The sequence below is a fragment of the Numida meleagris genome, chromosome 2 (assembly GCF_002078875.1).
Source record: "Numida meleagris isolate 19003 breed g44 Domestic line chromosome 2, NumMel1.0, whole genome shotgun sequence".
Lineage (NCBI taxonomy): Eukaryota > Metazoa > Chordata > Aves > Galliformes > Numididae > Numida > Numida meleagris.
In genome coordinates this window covers 114,479,307-114,494,292 of record NC_034410.1, presented here as the reverse complement: position 1 = coordinate 114,494,292, position 14,986 = coordinate 114,479,307, and the positions used below count along the sequence as shown (strand labels likewise).

Here is a 14,986-nt window from a genome sequence, read left to right as displayed (position 1 = left end):
TGAGTTCTAATAATTATATTACATGGATTAACTTACTGAAATAACTTTTGGGCTCAAACAAGGTAACTTCAATGTATAAACCAACAATGCCTTGAATATCTCCTGTCACAGACCATCTAGTCAGCGTGCTCTCCCTAACCTACGCAGGACACTAACTGCTACATCCACAAGCTGTCCTTTGGGTTAAGTTTACAAACAAAAGACAAGAGGAGCTTGTCTTACAAGAAACATGGGAAATTCAGCAGATGTTCTTACAGCATATTTAAATAAGTATTTGTTGAGGCTTAACCTGGCAGGGAGCTCAGCATCACATGGCCATTCAGTCACTCCCACTCATCCCAGAGGGATTGGGAAGAGAATCAGGGGAAAAAAAAACGTAGAACTGTTAGGTTGAGATGAAAACTATTTAATAATACAGAGAAAGAAGAGAGAAATAACAGTGATGACAAATAATATATATATATATTTACAAAAAAAGTGATGTGCAACACAACTGCTCAGCACCTGCTGGTAGCTGCCCCATTACCAATTCCCTCCAGTTTTATAGTTTTCACATGACGTCATAGGTTATGGAATATTCCTTTGCTCAGTCTGGATGAGCTGTCCTTGTTCTGTCCCCTCCCAGCTACTTGTGCCCGCCAGCCCCCTTGCTGGTAGGGCACAAGTTGAAACATCCTTGGCTCCATGCAGCACTGCTTAGTAACTAAAACATCTCTGTATTACAAACACAGTCTTTCTCCTAAAGCCAAAACACAGCATCATTCCAGACACCATGAAGAAAATCAACTCTGCCCCTGCTGAAATCAGGATAGCATTACTGTACTGATTGAGAACTTTCAGTTGGTAGTAAAGGTATTTTTAAGGGAACATATCTGAACTGTACCTTTAATCATAGTTCAGTTCATCTTTTCTCACCAGAGACTTCTACCATTAAGACTGCAATGGCTTAGGCAAGCACAAAAAGTACTTCACTTTTAGAAGCCGAGATCTGGGTAATTTCAGAAGACATGCTGAGTTTTGGAATGCAGAGCTATTTTTAATAACAGTCAAAGCATAATTACTCTCATTTTCTATTTTTTTTTATTTAGAAAACAATGACTGCAAATCCTTTACATATGTTTTTGTTTGTTTGACACAGCAAAATAACTTCCCTGCACTGACAGTGATTGTTCAATTAAAGCTTCCTGATGATTTGATTGCCGTTAATTTAACGTTAGACTAAATCTGCCTGGTTATGAGTGAAGGCCTTAGCCTTGCATATTAGGAGCTCACTAGCTACAGAAGAGCCACCTGTGGGAAAACAGTGTGCTCACGTGGACCTCACTGCAGCCTTGAGACTTCTCAATGTTCTGAATGGCCACACTAAGTTGGAGAAAAGGGAGAAAGATTTTTTTTTTTAAAGTGTGATACCAATTAATGAGATTAATAGCACTGTCAGAAACTAAGGCAGTACAAAGAGGAACAGGAAGCAGGAGGGCCACAATGAGCTGTAAAATCTCCTAAATCATATGAAATCTGTAAGAATCAGAGGAGTTAAATAAGACAGATAAAGGAAGGGGAAACACAAGCAGAGAATACTATACATGACCAGTGCAGCAGGATAACAAAGGCACAAGTAGGAAGAGAAGCCAAATAACGGATCACCATCTCAGCATAACTACTGTGTATTTTCATGAAAAGAGTCAGGAAAAGAAATTTTTTTTTTTTTTTTTCAGTGTTTAAGTAAACATTAAGTGGATCTTCGTTTTGGACAACTTCATTCTTCTCATCATTTTCCTATTATCATAGAAAAACATGTAAGAATATAAATTCTCTTGAGTTCCTTATTTACCTGTGTTTCTTTTTCACCCTTGCTGTCTTCTTTCAGGCATTTTTGCTTCACAAGATAAGAAATCTAGATTAAATCTGATGCTCTATCAACTTAGTCTTTTCTTTGTGCATCTTCTCTTCGCTCCATATTGGTAAGTCTCCAGTTCAGTCTTTGTCTCTAGATAGCTTCACTATCTTAAACTTTTTAGACTACTGGCTTTATTATTTACAGGCATTGTAATGAACCAGGGCACACTTAGGAGGAGCTCCAAAATATCACGTTTTTCATGGGGACTCTAAATCAATCAAAACTATGTGTCCTAAAAAGCCACTGAGCAAATTGCAGCCTGTGTTCTCTCCATGGTTATCCCTGAGCAGAGTTAATCCTCAGAGTGGTTATGGGCAATGCTTCATAATAGCAGACTAAGGGACTTCTGCATTTGCAAACCACGTCCTTGTCCTCAGCTTATGTTTCTCTGGACATCTCTGCTTTGTTCTGAAGGAAAACAATTCTTAAAATGCTTGGGAAGATAAGTATCCAAGTAACACTGGGTGTATTGAGCATCTCATGCCCAAATGTCCTGGGTACGTGCAGTCACTGCGCAGAGTCTGAACAGGAACATAGAACCTATAGCATTTAGGAGGATCTTTGTCTTGCACACATGGAATCCTCAGGTATGTTCCCAATGCTTCAGAGTGCCTACATGCATAGTGCTTGCATATACACATTTCAGCCTGAGAAGTTCCAGTAAATACAGTCACAGAAATCCAGTAATCTGTCCTCCTTCTTTTCTCCAAACACAACTCTAGCCTTAGTCACACCTTGTCTCCAAATTCCATCTCTATAAAGCTATCACAGAATTTATCTCATAAAATTTATTTGTTCCTAACTGTCCAATCTATAAGTACTTCCACAGGTTCTCTCCTAATGCCATCTGCAGGTGAACCTACCCTTCCTTTTCAATCCTGTGAACCATTTCCCACACCTCCAGAAGAGGTAGGTTCCACTTATGTAAGCTTCTAGGAAGAATCCCAACAATATGGAGCAGCTTTTTTATGCACTAGTGTGCTAAAGAAAACTTAAGGAACTTAAATTTCTTGCAGAATTCCTTTCTTTGAGATATATGCCTGACCAGAGAAGTCTTCACAATCACTGGTTTACCTCTCCACTCATACAAACATCAGCAGAGACTCAACACCTACCAGACTGGACTGCAACACAATCTTGATAAAGGAGTTTTTGACACATCAGCCAGTGTCAGTCAAAGAGCTAAGGACACCTTTAACTCCCTGGAAAATCTATACCCAAGCAGTATTGCCAAGATCGATTACTTAAAATATGGGTCAGACACTGCAAAGCATGCACATTCCTTTAGCTAAGTTATTTTTCTTTGTATTTGCCTCTCAGCAGCAATAAGCACTAAGCACTAGAACTTTTCGTAAAGAAAAAAAGAAAAAATAAGAAGCAGCACAGATTCCAGGTAACTGTAGAGACTAACACTATTAGAAAAAGAAGAGAAAAATGCCGCATGTTGGCAGTGTAGCATTAATCTTTGCATCCTACCCTCTCCCATTCCTTACCAATTCTCACTTTCACATCCAGTGTATTCACACGGTCCATTTGCCCTAATCCATTAGACCATTTTTCCCTCATTACTTTGTTACTCACTTCCCTCTGCTCTTCCTTCACAGAACAGAGTGGGCTGAGCTCCAAGACATTCTCCTCACCTATGAGGAACTGCACCTTTAAAAGGCAACAGCCAAGCGAACCTAACTTAAGATCCTTGTATACAGGGATGAGTAGTTAGACCTTATGAAGTAATAATGGAGATCACGTATGACCCTCTAACAAGTTGGTGTGGCAGAGGAAGGCAGTTGCACTCCTCTCTTTCCTCTCACTTTCGGACCACTTACATCTTCCCTCCTGAACAAACGGTGTGCACCTCATCAGCCCACATGCTGAACCACCAACCTAAACCATGGGAACACTCCTCACTTGGCAGTCTTCTTTTTCTTCCATTTCAACTTCCCACACTGGACAACTGTGATATGAATGAGACAACCGGCAGTGCTGGAACAAGAACAGCTGGAATGAGCAGCCAAGGATGAAGACAAAGAGGACCTGCAGTAGCTGGCTATTAGATCAGCCTCTGAACCTGTGGCTCCAGGTGTTAAACAACTAGAGTAAAATAAGCTATAAGGGAAGGGAAGATTTAATTAAGAAGGCTCCAACACAGCTGAAAGTCCTAAACTCTCATGATTCTCTCCCAAGCAAAACAGCTCCTCCAGAAGCCATCAGAAGAGCCTGATAAGCTTATTGTTCCAGCTACTAAAGAGAAATTTGGTGTGTGAATAGAATCATTTTACTCATTGAAAATTGCAGGGAGCTAGCAAAAAGAGAACAGAGAAAAATCCTTCATGAAAATAAGCACACAAGAAGGTAGCAATTTCCACTCTCCAAATGTACAGAAATTTTGCAAGAGGTGACTGATACAAAATAGTCTTCTACTTATGGATGAACAAGTTCATGCATTCTTCATTTTGTACAAATGCACAAATGTAACACATTCTCTCACACAGCTACTTGAAGTTAAGTTCAAAACTGAAGTGTTTCACTGGGAACTCTACGTTTAATGCAAATACGATACCTTCATTGGATATGAATAGTGAAAGAAAAGGGCCCACAATAACAGAAGAGCAAAACAGGAGACCTGTCCTAACTCCAGCCTAACAACTCAGACGGAACATTTTAGATGGAACTAAAAATAGATATTCTGTGAAACAGAGTAGCCAGAAGAGAAACTAACACAGCATGAGATATAACACCTGACACAAAATTTAAGTCTGTCAAGAACTCGTCTGTTGCAAGTTTTAAAAGGATATTACCCCTCATACTGAGAGTAGATACAGATGTTTGGGTGGTCTTGGTAAATATACAGGCATCCATTTCAAGTGATCATGCTCTTTTCCTACACCCCAGAATTAATTTTTCATATAATCATAGAATCCATAGGGTTGGAAGGGACCTTTAAAGGCCATCTAGTCCAACTCCTCTGCATTGAACAGGGACACCTACAACTAGAACAGGTTGCCCAGAGCCCCATCCAGCCCGACCTTGTTGTGGTGGAGCCCCCAGCGGGCAACCTGTTCCAAGGCTCACCACCCTCACTGTAAAAGACTTTTTTCTTACATCCAACCTAAATCTCCCCTCTTTATGTTTGAAACTATTTCCCCTTGTCCTATCACCACAGACGCTGCTAAAGAGTATGTCCCCTTCCTTCTCATAGCCCTCCCTTAGATACTGAAAGGCTGCTATCAGGTCTCCACGCAGCCTTCTCTTCTCCCGGCTGAACAGCCCCAGCTCTCTCAGCCTGTCCCCAAAAGGAGATGTTCCACCCTTTGGATCATTTTTGTGGCTCTCCTCTGGTTGAGCTCCAACAGGTCTATATCTCCTGTACTGAGGACTCCATATCTGGATGCAGTACTGCAGGTGAGGCCTCACCAACACAAAGTAGAGTTACGGTTAGGATCCCCTTAGCGCTAGAGTTAGGATTTGGGTTAGGTTTAGGTATAATCAATAGGGTTAGCATTTGGGTTAGGCTCTGCTTAGGATTAGGCATAGGCAATAAGGGTAGGGTTAGGCTAACCTTAAGGTTAGGCTGCCCTTAGGGTTGGGGTTAGAGTTGGGGTTGTTTGAGTCAGGGTTTAGGCATCATCAATAGGGTTAGGGATATCTTTAGCACTAGGTGTTAGAGTTATGGTTAGGGTTATTCTCTTCTAAAGGTTAGTGTTTGAGTTAGTGGTTAGGGTAAGGTTTAGGTTCCCCTCAGGGTTAGGCTCTCCTCAGAGTTAGGATTAGGTACCATCATCAATAGGGTTAGCATTCAGGTTAGGCACTATCAATAGAGTTTGGGGTTTGGGTTACAGGTAGGTTTTGTGTTAGGCTCCCCTTAGAATTAGGCCATCCTCGGGGTTAGGGTTATGGTTAGGATTAGGGTTAGCATTAGGCATCATCAATAGGGTTAGCAGTTATGGATAGGCTCCCCTTAGGTTATTGTTAGGCTCCCCTTGGGGTTAGACTCCCCCTAGGGTTATGGCTTGGGTTGTCAGGAAAGAAACATTGTTTTTGCATAACAATAAGATGTTATGACTCCAAAGAGGCACCATGGAGATCTGATACAAGACAAATTCCTGCTTGCAGAACAGAAGACCTACATTTCTGAGTAACATCAGGAGATGTATTGGTACAAACCAGTTCTGTGGTTTGAATGATAGACAGAGGGGAAGTTTAACTATGAGAGGGTATCATAATAGCTAAAAAATAATGAAGAATAGGAGGAGAATAGAGAGGGGTTAACCAAACAGCAAACAGGGGTGGGACATCTGCTGAGAGAATTAAAAGCATCAGAGAGGCTGTGAACCCTGGAGTACTTAACCAATGAGGAAACAGGCAAGAGAATTCACGCCAGGAAGTAGGAAATATAAACTGTTGTGTCTCTCCAATCTTTTCTCAAGGTTGCTTACTATTGCAAAAGCATGAAATGAATTGTGATTCATAGCAAGTTCTGCCTAAGCGTAGACTATTGAACATGAGCATTTCTCGCAGGGTTAGGGTTAGGATTTGGGTTAGGTTTAGGGCTAAGAGTTTGGGTTAGGCTCCCCTTAGGGTTAGAGTTTGGGTTAGGCACAATCAGTAGAGTTAAGGGAAGGGTTAGAATCCCCTTGGGGTTAGGGTTGTTAGGGTTAAGGACCATCAAAAGGGTTAGGCTCCTCTTCAAGTTAGGCACCATCAATAGGATTAGGGTTAGGTTTAGGGTTAGGTTCACCTTAGGGTTACGCTTGTTAAGGTTAGGCATGTTCAGTAGGGTTTGAGTTAGTGTTAGGCTTTAGGGTTAGGGTTTTGTTTTCATCAAGTGAGTGCTGTTTGTCATAACCTTCAGTGATGTCTGAAACAGTACACAGCCTTCACCGAGAAGCCAACATTTTCCCGCAATTCTATTTGAAAATGGTTTTGCTTCCAGATCAGTTTTAATTGTTTCTCATGGTTTCACAAATAGAAGTGTCACCTCTTAGTAGAGAAGATATCTCCCTCTCATATTTCATAGCTAGAAAACTGAGAAAGCATGTATCTGTACAATGAGAAGAATAGAGAATAAAGCAGATAACAGCAGACAACATTTTTATCTGAATTTTGCAGACATTAAGGAGTTTGGGTAGTCTTTCTTTATTATCGTCTCGAGTCCAGAGATAAACTATATCTATTGCCCCTCACTAATAAATAAGCACATATATTTAAAGAAAAAAAGAAGTAAAAATAAATCACAATAACAAGCTATCAGTCTCCACCTTTTTTTAATTAAAAAATAAAAACAAACAAACAACCATCTCCCTTTTTTCTGCAAAACCTGGTAATCCAAAAACTAAATGGAAACTGAAGGTGTACAGAGGGTATTTCATGGAATTGCAGGTAACAGCAGAGCGTGTTGAAACATGGCAACAAGACAAAACTGCAAAATAGCAAAGAGAGAAGATAATGAGGAATAAAGAAACACATTTGGTCACTGGAGGACTGAACATTCAGTGAAAATATGTAAATATTAAAAGGACAGAAAACAGGATGGAAAAAGTGGGAAGAAAAGATATTGAACACAGAAAAGAATATTAATTAGACCTTCAAAATTAGAGGCCAACTGTAGAAGAAAATGCTATTTAGTATTATTTTTCTAACTCAATTTTTTAAATGTTTCAGTTTACACAGTAACACTTAAAAGAAGTAAGCACTAACAGGTATCATTCTATGTGCGTCTATTTAGTCAATGTCAAAATAAAGAAGCTAAGAAATCCATTTGCTCCATAACAGTGAAGAGGCAAGGTGCATCACACACAGTAGGAATTCAGTCTAGGATACTACGTGCCCAAACCTTTCAGAATTGTACTCCCTCCCAGAAGCTCCAAAAACAGAAGGCTGAGACTGTGCCAACTCTATGTCCAGATAGGACCTAGCACAATTGGAAAAGCAAAAATCAGGAACTACAAAGTAAACATTTAGAAAATAGATAAATAAAGACTGAGTTAAAGCCATTGAAGTTTTTTTTATTTAATATTTGACATTTACATTTGTCCTTTGTACCAAAAGATTGGATTAATCAAAAGAAACAAAACATTTGAAGAGCTTACCTCAGGTTTAATTAATATTATGCACTAAATATAATCCAAAACTTGGCATAGACGTCATATGGCGATAAAAAGCAAAGAAAAAAGAGTAGCAGTAATAGGCTTATTTTGGTTCAGATTGATTCATTAACAGAAATTGCCAGACAAAAATTCAAACCAGTCATTGTTCCACTGCACGTCCTATAGCAAAGACACCATTTTATTTTAAACAGGAACATCTACAAGTTCCAGACCTTGGCACTTAATAGTCAAACTCTGCTGGCCCTTGATGAAGACCTACTCAAGTGACAACTATTCCTCAGTCTCACAGCTATTTATTTTTATGGTAATATAGTTATGCTTTCTGCTCCATCCCAAGAAACAACGTAATTGTCATTTTAAGAGTCTGAAAACATGAAATGTTAATATAACAAAATGAAGCTATTATACATTTCTCAGTTTATAATGTCATATTTCAGATACGGTACTTCACATTTGTTAATTACTATTAGACAAATAATTTAACTTTAATTCTTCTTTCTTTATGCTTCTTTTGTCAGAAAGAACTTACTAAAACCCATTAAGAAAACTCAGACTTCCCTTTTAGTAATGTTTTTGCCACTGTGAAAACAAGCTTTAAGTGATTATTGTATACATTTGTGATGACACAAATGCATACCTGTATCTGTAACCTCTTTCACCATCTCTTCCCAACATTTTTTTAAACCTAACTAATTTCGGGCAAATTCCCTAAGGAGTAAATACCACAAAAACCTAAGTTCCTTCAAATGTTATGAAATCAGCTAGTCAGGTAGCAGGACCAAAACATGAAAGTTCTCTTAACTGAGGGAAGAACTCTTTTCTCAAACCCAATTCCAAGGAGAGAAGAATTATGAATGCCTCATCCATACGCACATTTCTGACATCTCGTGCACCTTGGTGGTCACACAATCCAAGCAAAAAGCCTAAAGCCATCATTCATTGAACTGTTCATCAATAGGACAGAGTCTTCCTATCGTTTTCATTAAGGTTTTTCCCTTAAAGAAAACTTTACCAAGACATCTATTTCTATGCATAGTGAATAGTCTGAAAAGCAAAGGACATCTCTGCATTATTTCCTCCACTTGACTTTCATTCCTACCTCTTTTCCTTCAGTGCACACCAAGGCTACCACAAAGTCCTACTATAGTAAGGAACAAAAAAATAAAATAAGATTAAAACACATACGATCCCCCACCCCAACTGTGTGTAACGCTGTGGCATTTCCAGATCACTGCTGGCTTCCCTTGAAAAACTGCTAAATTGGCTCCCCTGAAACAATGCCAACTAGATAACCAGTTAGAACTTCAAATTATGCTCATGATGTTGAGATACTGAAAAGCTTGGTCTTTCAAAGGCTCCATCTAGCTGCCTGAAACTAAATGCTTCTCTGAATAAACTCATATCATTCAGAATACAGACTGTTCTGTGCTAGGGAAAAATCTAATCAATTAAACTGAATATCAAAATAAAACAAAACATAATTTGAGCAAGCCCAAAAGACACTGTACATTAAAAATAACTTGGCACTGTGAGGAATCTTAAGCTGTCTGTCTACATTTGTGCATTTAAGAGCTGAGGGCAAACAATGCTGCAGAATATGGTCCAAACTCCAAAATTCATTCCCAGCTTTGACTAATTCAGTCACAAGGCACACTATAAATACTACTATTCACTAAACAGGTGCATTATGACACAATCTTTATACTGTTTAAAACAAAAATTAAAGTTCTAAGCCCACAATACTTGGAGAAAAATTCTTAGGTAAGTTTATTTTGAGAAGAGTTATTTTGACTTTCTATAACTACAAGAAATTACAGCCTTCTGGCTTGCATAACAACAGTGTACCTGCTTGATTCCTTTTTGCTGCGGTTCTATAAATAAATAAGAAAATTCCAAAACACTAAATCTATCTCTCTCTCAAAGATTTATTGCAATCTGTTCTTAAGAGTGCTGATCAAGCTTTCAAATTCATAGAAACTAACCATCAGGACAACTGGATGCTGAAGAGATGCAGTTGCACAGAAGTCTAAATGCACAAATACTCACAGGCATCAGGATTATTCATTGAAACTATTAGCATGAGAAAAAAAAAATTGTTGGATCGGATGCCTGAAATGCAAAGTGGGTCAATACTTCACTCAGATAGAAATGAGTGGGTGCTGATTCTGAATACTCTGTCCCAGCCAATTTTAGGCACACACCTCCTGTTCACATTTTAGAAAAAAACAACAGTGAAGCTTCGTCACAGTAATAATTCAGATTTAGAGTTCTTTTTACATTACAAGAGTTAAATGAAAAAAAAAAAACAAAACCAACGAGGTAGTGCTATGCTAAGCGTTGCCACAAAAATCCCAGAAGAGGCGTTTCTAAAGGGCATTCCTCAAATCTAAGCTAGGTGTCTAATCACAGTGTTCTCAACTGCTCTTACAGAAAGATGTCTAAACTTCCAAAGTTAAAAAAAAAAACAGACTAAAAAGACACAAGAAAAAACCAACGCCCAAGACCAAATCCAAAACACACACACACACACACACACACACACAAATGAAAAACCACCACAGGATAAGCCAGCTCATGACACTTAACAGAATGCAGGGAGTTAGCTTAAGACCTTACTGTCAATACTAACGACACACGCATGGTCGAGTCATTTAGAAGCTGACCTATAGGTTCACGTGGAATTTTACCAGGAAGATCTTTTCAGCACCTGTGATGGCAAATGGCTGCTAAGTAACAACTTTGAATTTGAGGATTTACATTCGGTGAGGAGATGGGGCTGAACTATCCAAGTTGTTTTGTAATCTGTCTTATGTCCCAAAACTGACACAGTCTCAGATGCTCACACTAATTTCCACCCACCTTCCTTCCTACCTTTAAGCCACAAATAAGAATTTAACAAGTAAAAATGCTTGGAGTCAAAAGTGAATGTGTGTTACCATTCATAGCTGAGAGGATCAAACTTCTACTATTTGGTATCAGGTACTGGTAGTCAGCAGGAGACTGATGCCTGCTGAGTCAGCCCAAGCTTGTTAATTCCTTCTCCAGAATCACACAATCACAGCACAACTGAGGTTGACAGGGTCCTCTGGGTCCATCTGGCCCAAGCAGGGACACCCAGAGCTGGGGGCCCAGGAACCCATCCAGGTGGCTTTTGAATTGGGGAACTCCACAGCCTCTCTGGGCAACCTGTGCCAGTGCTCTGTCACCTGTCAGGTTACTCCTACCTTTCTTTATATAGCTAGGAACAACTTGCCAACAAAAGGAGGCCCTACGCTCTTCTTGCATCCCATGTCAGTACTTCTCTTCATCAATTCTCTTTCACACCTATCAGAGAGATAATTTATGTGTCAAATCATACAGCAATTCCGTCAAGAAATAAAACTGTACTCTTCCACACATTACAGCATTGATGAAAAAAAAGACGAAGTCAAAAAGAACAAATGTCCTTAGTAGAGAAACCACCGGTTAATGACGTACAAAAAGCCACAATAATGGCTTTTTGTAACAGAATAATAACAGAAGGCCACTAATACAGGCCAAGGAGAGAAGAGCTATTAGAAGAACTGCTAACTACTGGAGAACAACTGACTAGTAACTAATGGCATATACCACTACTGATTATAACAGAGGGGAATTATACTTCATTATCAGAAAACCAGCTAACTGTGCCTGCATAACTGTCTAAGATCTATGATGTTAAGTTCTCCTGATCCCTGATCATTCATTTGTGCAAGTACGCAGTATGATCCACTTATGCATCACCATCCCTGCCTTCACTTCAAAAAGCCTCCATGTTCTCTCTCCACATTTTTCTTTCCTGTGATTGCCCTCAATTACCCAGTGTTGTTTTATGTGTTCCCTGAAATGTTGGCTTGAAGCGTGTATTGAGCAATTATAGTCACTACCTGCTCAGCAAATAACACTGCAGAAAACTGAATCCAAGTCTACGCTGATCCAACTTGGTATTTGAAAATAAATACTCTGCAAAAAAAGAGATGGCTGTCATCTATAACAACTGGTGATTAATTAGCATCAAAGCCAGGAGCGGTAGAAGAAAATGCTGGCTGTTTCTGAATGAAAGACGAAACACAGGTCTCCTCACTCACTGTACCAGAACTTTTACAGATATGAAAAACTGATGCGTTAGGGAATATAACTGACTGTGAGCAGTGCAATGCATATATAATAGAAATACTAATGTGGAGCATAAGCTTCAATCCATGCATTGGTTTTCATCAATTTCTATCAACTTCAGAAACAATATTTCCCTTACTAAGGGGTACAAGATTGAGCACATCTTAAAAAAAAAATTGTTGAGAATAAAAAGTACATGAAAGTGATAAATACACGTAGATGTTAAATGACATTAGGAAGCAGGAGACAAGAATTACGATCCTTTTCCTCCTAGTGTTACAGACTAAAATAACTTTCAACAGCTGTATGAATGCTACCATCTTATTTCTTAAATCCACCCCCTACTACTGAGGTCTAAGTGAATTCTGCACCAAAAAATAAATCTCTTCCTGGTATTGAGGAGCGCACTAACAACCTGTGGACAGCCTGCAAGGTTCAAGGGACATTTAGAGTCTTCCACAGACTCTTTGCCACAATGAAAACCTTACAGCATCGTGACTAGTGAAATACCGAGCAGTATATGAAATGCTGTAAAAAGCACAACTTCTTCATTTTTTCTCTGCTGTTGGTAACTAACGCATCCTACTGTTATAACAATAGAAACAAGCAACTTAACACTATTGAGAAACTAGGTTACAGCACAGAACAGCAAAGTCAAGTAACTAGCTTGAATTTTAATGCGTAAAACGATGTTAACTGATGAAAATCTAGAAGAAAATTACAGCTGTCAAGGGCCTAACTTCCCAACAGCTCCAGGGCACTTAACTCCGTTCAAAATATGCACAAGTCTGTTACCTACATAGCAAGTGCCTTGATTGGAACAGTCTGTTATTCAGAAACTGGACAGCACAAACGATTCCGTTTCTATGAATTCTTGAGCTAGAAAACACACCAACAGTTCTCTGGTATCCACTAACAGTTTGATCAAACAGGAATTTATTTAGTGCACATAGCTAACACTTCTGACAGCAAACCAACAGTCTGTCCTAACGGCCACAGTCCATGCAAAATCTAAAGCCTAACCAGCAGCTAACCGTTCTCGAAGAAAACTAGACCCTCTCTCATGCAGGTTGCCAAATGCCACCCAAGCATGTACTGGAGACAGGCTATCCTCCCCACTATTTTCTCAGTACTGATAAACCAGCATGGAAAAGATTTCATGTGTAGTAAGCTTGACGGAGAGCAAGTCAAATACTAAAAAAGGGAGACTTGCATCTTGGGATAATACTGACAGAGTGTAACATATGTGCATTTAGATGTGAAAGCTGCATGAGAAACAGGATGATAAATGGTAATAGTCGTGATTGCTCTGGTACCCTTTTAAATTCTAAGCACCCATAGCTCATGCACAGAAATAGTACAACACGCACATCTGCACATCTACAAATCCAAGCGAGCGCATCTTTTTAACGCTAAGGAGAACCTACAGCAAAAATAACCTTCCCGAGTGTAGGACTGCGATTGAAAACGTCAGGAACACCATCGCCACCGACTTTTCGCAGGACAGATGCACTCCCGAGCGCGGAGGGCGGGTTTCCTGCGGAGGAGGCGGCCAGGTCTCCCCTTCTCGCCAGGTCTCCCTCCCTCCCTCCCTCGAGGGGGGGGTCAGCACCGCGGCTCTCGCCCACGGGCTGCGGGACAGCCACCCCCGCTGCCCCGGGCTGTCTCCGTAGAGATGCGAAGGCGAGGGGCTGCGCCGGGCCGGGGGTGCGGAGGAGGCTCACGTGCGTTGCGGGCAGCGGGTGCCCGGCGCCCCGCTCCGCTCCCTCCCGGCCGGACACAAGGCTGCGCCGGCGCTCAGCGGCCACGGCCCCCAGAGGAGCCGCCCCTGGCGCGGAGGAGCGCACCTTACCTCGAAGAGAGGACCGATCTTATTCTTCTCCAGGTAGGCTTGGATCCTGGTTTGCTGGTGAGACGCCATGAAGCGCTCCGGAGGTGGGAGCTGGAGCTCCTCTTCCCCGGCGGCGGCTGCTCCCGGCTGCTCCCCCGCCGCCCGAGGGCTGCCACAGCGGGAGCGGGAGACGGCGCTGCGAAGGGGCGGCAGCAGCCCGAAGTGCCCGGGACGGAGCGAACTCGGGGAGCGGGGGTAGGCAGCCGGCTGCCAGGCGGCGGCGGGCTCCGTCCCCTCAGGGAGCAGCGGGCAGGCGCTTCCTGGAGAAGAGCATGGTGCAGGAGGGAAAGAGCTGCAAAGGCGGCCCCGAATCTGCTCCGCTCCGCGATGTGTGTGTGCGTGTGCGTATGTGTGAGCGCGCCTGACAGCGCCTTGGTTACAGGAGCAGCCGCGGCTCCGAGCTGCCGCCCTCGCCACAGCGCCGCGCCCCGAGCCGCCGGCCGGGGGCTCCTGCCAGCGCGGCCGCTGGCGCTCGGGCTCCGCGCTGAAAAGGCGGGAGCGGGGGAAGGGGAGGAGAGCGGGCGGGAGGCGGGGGCGGCTCTGCTCGTGGCTCTGTTCGCTCCCCCTCCGGCAGCTAGCCCTGCAGGTCAGCCCTGAGGCGAAAACTTGCCCGGGTTGGGGGCGGCCCGCCTGCCCAGATGCCCTGAGCGGCCTGGCCGCTGAGGGAAAGTTCCGCGGGCGGGGTGCCAGGGGCGCCGGAGGAGCCGCTCACGGAGCGGGGACGATAGCCAGCGCTTTTCCTTCTTTTTTTTTTTTTTTTTCTTATTATTATCCTAAAATCTTAAAGTACTACCTTCCTCATAATACTGATGGAATTCCCAATTAGCTGTACAGAGGATCTTAATAAAACAGTTGAAGTGCCCAAGCAGACAGATGCTCCCTGGTTGCGAGTTGTGTCAGTTCCCTCTGGCAGCCAAAGGGCTCCGGTCCAAAACCCGGCAGAGTAAATGAGAAATG

The 14,986-nt window shown here is 41.9% G+C and overlaps 1 protein-coding gene across 2 annotated transcripts in view; it reads right to left on the bottom strand.

The window, feature by feature from the left end:
* Nucleotides 1-14,724, bottom strand: part of C2H8orf34 (chromosome 2 C8orf34 homolog) — a 165,863-nt gene extending 151,139 nt beyond the window's left edge. Inside the window, exon 1 of one of the 2 annotated variants that reach the window (XM_021388264.1) lies at nucleotides 13,991-14,724. In XM_021388264.1, coding sequence (XP_021243939.1) covers nucleotides 13,991-14,059 — 69 coding nt within the window. In that variant the 5' untranslated portion in view covers nucleotides 14,060-14,724. Of the gene's footprint in view, nucleotides 1-3,723; nucleotides 4,202-13,990 lie in introns of those variants that run through there. The other variant, XM_021388263.1, reaches the window with a different exon arrangement.